General features: G+C 35.4%; 1 protein-coding gene across 1 annotated transcript; it reads left to right on the plus strand.

The window, feature by feature from the left end:
* Window positions 1-361: 361 nt before the first annotated feature.
* LOC104498565 (RNA-binding protein 40-like) lies at window positions 362-4,515 on the plus strand (the record flags this gene model as incomplete). Its single annotated transcript, XM_010141963.1, has 7 exons — window positions 362-487; window positions 1,362-1,498; window positions 2,294-2,455; window positions 2,624-2,718; window positions 2,798-2,856; window positions 3,343-3,475; window positions 4,446-4,515. Coding segments are annotated over 7 exons (772 nt in total), but the record flags the coding sequence as incomplete, so codon positions are not given.
* Window positions 4,516-5,825: the final 1,310 nt, after the last annotated feature.

Genomic DNA, 5,825 nt, shown 5'->3' on the forward strand with positions numbered 1-5,825 from the left:
ATAGACTCATTTGGAAAAAGGCACTCTGAGTGGAAATAGCGTGGTAAAAAAATGTTCATCGTGGGGCTTCTTAGCATTTCTGCCGCTTCGGTGTCCTAATTAGATGCATCCTTGGGGAAGGAAGGGGCATCACTGAACTCATTACAATTTTAATTGTTCACTTAAGTGCTCTCTGTATATTGATTTGCTATGTGTTACTATTTATTAATATAGTTTTGGTCTTAAGGTAGATAGATTTATAACCATATTCTGAAAAGTCATATTTCAAGGGCTTTAAGGAAGAGGGAAGGGTTTTCAAAATTAGTATTTTCAGGTAAACTGTAAAGCACTTTGGTTCTTTTTTAAATTTTGTTTAAAATAGAATGACCAAGTTGATGGAATTAGCAACTCTTCAGCCTAAAAGACCAATAAACACAAAGAGGCGTGGTGTTAGAAAAAAGCAAAGAATTAAAGACTTACTCAGTGCTCCTGTGTGTACTCCCCACAGGTTGGTATTCTTTCTGTGATATTTGCACTTTTTCAGAAGATTATTCCTTTTACTGAATTATGTTCTCTGTACCGTGTTTGCTTTAATGTTGCTGTTTTACAACAAGCGTTCTTCACCGATACATAAATTTGGTAGTGGAGTTGGTCCTGGCTTATCCTCGTGCTTGGTGTAATTGCTCTAAAGATCCAAATTTCTTCCATGTGATTTGAACTCGAATCTTCTCAACAACCTTAATCTGTAGGTGTGCCTGGTTCAGGCTTTCTGTTTCTCCTACTATTAAACTAATAAAAAAGAAACAACAAAACAATTCTGTATCACTCCCCTGAGAGAAGCAGTCTGGATTTATTGTTTGGGATGCTTCTTAAAATAAAAATTTAAAACAAAAAAAAAGGATTATACTGGAAGAATAAAAACCAGTTTGGTTTTTGAAACCGCAGTACGATGGCACAGTAGACACCAGTGTTCTGTTTCTGTGTAGTGAGGATCAGTTGTGAATGCCTTTTTACTAATAGCCACCTTCTTCCTCCAAGTGATTTTCTGTAGCAAGTTTTTTTAAAATTTGGCATATTTGATACAGTATGCGAGAGCAGCAGCAAGACCAGTTGTTTTTCGTATTTAAGTTACTGATAAAGTCTTTCATAAATGCCTGTCGGTACTGTAATGTGATATGTAATTCTTGGTTTTGCTGCCATCCTATACCTACTGTATTTGCAGTGTTTTAATCAACTTGAACTGTACTGGGTGAAATTTATGAAATGGAGAACTTAAGTATTTGCAGTACAACAGAGTAACATGTATCTGAAAGAAGTCTTGTATTTGACTATGCATTAATGAGTGTCTGAATCTTTAATTAAAATGTTATTGTTTTGAACAGTAATTTCCACTCTACACTGTCACCTTCAGATGTCTTTGAACAGCCAAAGCATGTAGGTCATAAAAAAATTGAATTCCATATTACTACTGACATACCAGCTGTTCCTCAGATAAACTCAGAAAAAGAAGAAATAAATGGTAAGAGATTTCGCACTTCCAGTGTATTTAATAGGAAATTAATGTGGTTTCAACGGGTAGCAGGCTGCTGAAACTTACGCTTTTTCTTTTCTTTCGGCCCTTTCCTAAACAAGAACACCAGCTTGTCTTGTCTGTATTTGCTGGTTTTCCCGTGTTAAAGCGCAGAAGTCTGCCTTGGTACAGTAAAGGATCGTGAGGATTTTGAAGGTCTCTTTCTTTCTTTCATGATTTGTGGGCTTATGGTGCATATTATGTTGTTATGGTGTTTGCTAACAAATATGTTACAAATACATTCAATTACACTATATAATACTGAGAATGCATCAGGCTAATTTCAGATTTTCCTTTTCCAGCTCTTAGAGAGCAGCATTCAAGTGATTGCCAGCTCCTCTGTGATGCACTGATTATCTGCCATAAATATGCTGGGCCATAATAGCAATGAGGTGTGATGGTTTCTTACAGGGTTATGGTCAGCCTGTGTTTCTTGGTACTTTATGGTAATACAGAGCTTCTTTGAGTGAAAATTAGATAAACCATTGAAATGGCTTAAAAAGCAAGGCTTATTTTACCTGAACTGGTGTGTACCGTGGCTTTTATTTGTAGTAGAGTTGATTTTATAGGACCATATATAGCAGATGTGTTTGTCAAACCAGGGATTAAGACATCTTTAAGGATGTGTTCAAATTGCTTTACAAAGTCTACTATATTACTGAAAGAACTAAACTGTTTCTGCTTGCGGTTGATTCTCTTGTCAATAAACATAAAAAACACTTACATAATACGTTGGAATTTCAGACCTTCATGCAACCACAGAAGAAATCAACAACACAGGCTTTGGAAGGATTTTCCCAGCTCCTAGCTCAAATGATAAAATGGAGCCTGAAGAGGAGGAGGATGAAATACCATCAGAATTTATTTCTAGAAGGGATTTAGAAAAAAACAGACTTTCTAGAGAAGGTATAACTGAGAGAAGAAATTACGTAATAATAGGTCTTTGATTTGTTGCAACAAATAGTTTAAGTATTTCCTTTATTAATTGATAATATATTAAACATAGTTATTTTATACTGAGCAAAATTACAAAGTAAATGAGCTAAAACATCTGTTTTTTCTGTCTTCTTTAAGAAATGGAAAAATTGTCAGTTTTCAAAAACTATGAGCCTGGTGATCCAAATTGCAGGATATATGTGAAGAATTTAGCTAAACAAGTTCAAGAAAAGGTAGGTAAACAAGCAGATCAAATATTTATCAAAAAGCCTTTTTATCAGCTTTCCTTTTACACCTACCTTTAAATTTCAGGATCTCAAGTTCATTTTTGGAAGATATGTTGACTTCCAGACAGAAGTAGAACGAAATATGTAAGTTGATTTGGTACTTGGTTAATTTAAACCTTTTGTGTTAACTTGTATAATACTGGTGAAGATTGTGTTTTAAGAACTAGACATTTCTTTTTCTCTTTATGCTTTTGCAAAAGCAGAAATACAGTTAATTTTTGAACAGTGTCTGAAGACCCTACTATTTTGCCCTTATTTTCGCTACAAAATTTACTATTTATTGGCTAAGCAACATGGAGTGAACAGTGTAGATGATTGTATCTGATCATTTTGCAAACGTCATATATGCTGCAGTTGCTCACCAATTTGCCATCCAGCAGTCTAATATCACTTCTTATTAAATGCTTCCCTCAGGCAAAATTATGTCCCCAGGGACGTAATTCCTGCTTGTAGGCTCTGCTCCCATTTCTGCTGTTTCTCCAACTTGAAGCATGAGAATTATAATAGTACTGTGTAATATGAAAATGTGGTTAAACTTGAGTGATTCCTAATTCTCAATTTTGCCTCTAGGTTTGATATACGTTTGATGAAAGAAGGCCGTATGAAGGGACAGGCTTTCATTGGACTTCCTAATGAAAAAGCGGCTGCTAAAGCTTTAAAAGAAGCAAATGGATATGTCTTATTCGAAAAACCCATGGTGGTTGTATCTTTTTCTTCGAACAGTTACATTATATTTTTTGTAAGCCGTCTGTCAATTTCTAGTTTTGCTGTCATAGAGTTCTACTTATTAGGAGTCTATGGAAAGAGGAAACAGGTTAAGAAAACCAGGCAGCATAGCATAGTGTGCTATTGTTAATTCTGTGATAAATGAAAAATATATAGAAGAATCTCTTCTGAAATAGGATGTGATTTTTTTAAGACAATAAAATTGTCTTCTCTGGTCTTAGCTCTTTGATCCTGCAAACATACTATGAAAGATAATTTAGCTTGTATGACCATTTGTATTTAATTTAAGTAGGCTTTTTGACTTGGTTAAGCCTGTGTTTACAGACTTAAGAACATAGAGGAATGTTCCTGTCAGGGTCAGTGGTCTCTGTTTAGACTGCTTCTCCAGCTGGGACTGTCAGTTACTTTTTAGGCCTGTGCAGCATATTGGGATTTGTACACCTTTTGATTGCATTGACACGTTTTTTTTTTTTTCACTGACCTCCTTCCTTATTTTTCTTATTATTTTTCCCTTAAATTTTTCATAGTTTATTTCCTTTTCTTTGTACTATTGTTCACCCTGTGGCTTTTAGCATTTTTTCCTCCCAAATACTGAGACATCAAAGTTATGGCATTAACATGCTGGAATGAAGGATTGTAAATATCAGGTGCTCATTCTGTTGCAGTTACTTTGTTTGCACCTAACCCATTCCTGGTTAGTCCTCCTTATTTACTTAGACTTGTGAACTTTTGTACAGGCTTTTAAAAATTTTTTTGTACTGCAGATCAGTGAGGTCCTAATCTTTGACTATACAGACACTATTGTTATAGTATTTAATACTGCAGTAGAATTGATTCACAGATAAAGGCACTTTTTAAACTTACCTTTTGCTGAAATAATATTTATTTTTGTTTCTTCATTGGCTTTTGTTTACCATTGACCCTTGTAGTCCTTAACAGAATCTCAGCAATTTGCTCGTTCAGCTAGACCAAAACAGGATGCCAGTGAAGCAAAAAGGAAAAAGTAGAACACTGCACAAGGTATGGATTCTCTATCTGAAAATAAAACTAAAGAAATAGTCTGGGGGTTTTGTTTAATGCTTTTGTTGGGACGGGGTGTGCGTCTGTCTCTGTTCTATTTTTAATGGCTTCTTTAGGAGTAGTGATGGTGGATGGCAAATGTTCCATACAATTTTATTTTCTTTTCATAAATATCCACTTATATCAGAAAGCAAGGCATAGTCAGTGTGTAGCTGCTCCTTCCTTTATTTAGAAACTCAGAGAATGCCGTTTCCCTGATCCTGATATCCTAGGGTCGTTGTCAGTTTCTCTAATCCTTAATCTGGGGAGCTAAGGAGACTCAAGTCTGTGGAATCGAACAATTTAGCTCTCAGTAATGTGGAGTTTTGTGTTTGAAAAGAGTTGCCCCTTTTCTCCTTCCCTTCCATCCCCACCATTGTAGAGTGATCCTGAACAACTGTTTCCAGCAATACACTTGCTTCTGCGAGCTCTGGAAAGGTCCTTTGGCATTGCTTGCTTTGGAAAATGAGATCTTAGTGCTGTTGCAGTATCCTTTAAACTTGTCTGAAAGGATATTGGGTCAGAAAGTGTAACTTAATGTTGAATTGATCAAGGCTTCTCTTGTTGCGGAATGCATAGGTCCTAATTTTTGGCATTGTTGTCTAAACTGATGGGAAAGTAACTTTTGGCAGAAAAAAAATGAGTATTTCCTATGATATAACTTTACTCGTTACTGCTTTCCTTAACCATTTGCTTTCTATGAGAGTAACTGGAGCAAATCAGCTTGAATTTAACTGTAAGGGCTTTCGTGGCCTAAAAATGTTTGAGTACTGAACTGTCTCAAATTAGCATGTGAAATAACTGGTGCAGGAATTAGAAGCACTTATTTCACAGTCTACACCATCTGGTAAGATGAGCTAGCTTAAATTTAAAGGACATTTAACTTAATTACAGATTACAAATTCATGCCCAGTTACAGTTAGGCATCAGTCTGGTTTAGGCTTCCACTTAAGACCAAAAGAACTCAAAGCTTAGGCTGAATGCTTGTGAAACATTTACCTAATTCAATATTATTTTTTTTAATCTCGATGTTTTAGTAACAAAATAACAATGACCTTTGAAATAAAGGTTGTGAACAGCTGGTTTTGTGTTTTTAAAAATTGGAGACCCCGCAGCGTGGTTATTGTGAGGGTAGTATTTCTATTTGTAACGGTTGCTTCAGTTGTACATTTCTTGCTGTCAGTTGTCTAAGGATTTTTTTAATCAGATTGAGTTTGATTCCCTCATTTCTGATAGAGTATTTGGTCTTACCAGTTCCTCTTTTGAGT

The sequence above is a fragment of the Buceros rhinoceros genome, unplaced genomic scaffold (genome assembly GCF_000710305.1).
Source record: "Buceros rhinoceros silvestris isolate BGI_N320 unplaced genomic scaffold, ASM71030v1 scaffold16978, whole genome shotgun sequence".
NCBI lineage: Eukaryota > Metazoa > Chordata > Aves > Bucerotiformes > Bucerotidae > Buceros > Buceros rhinoceros.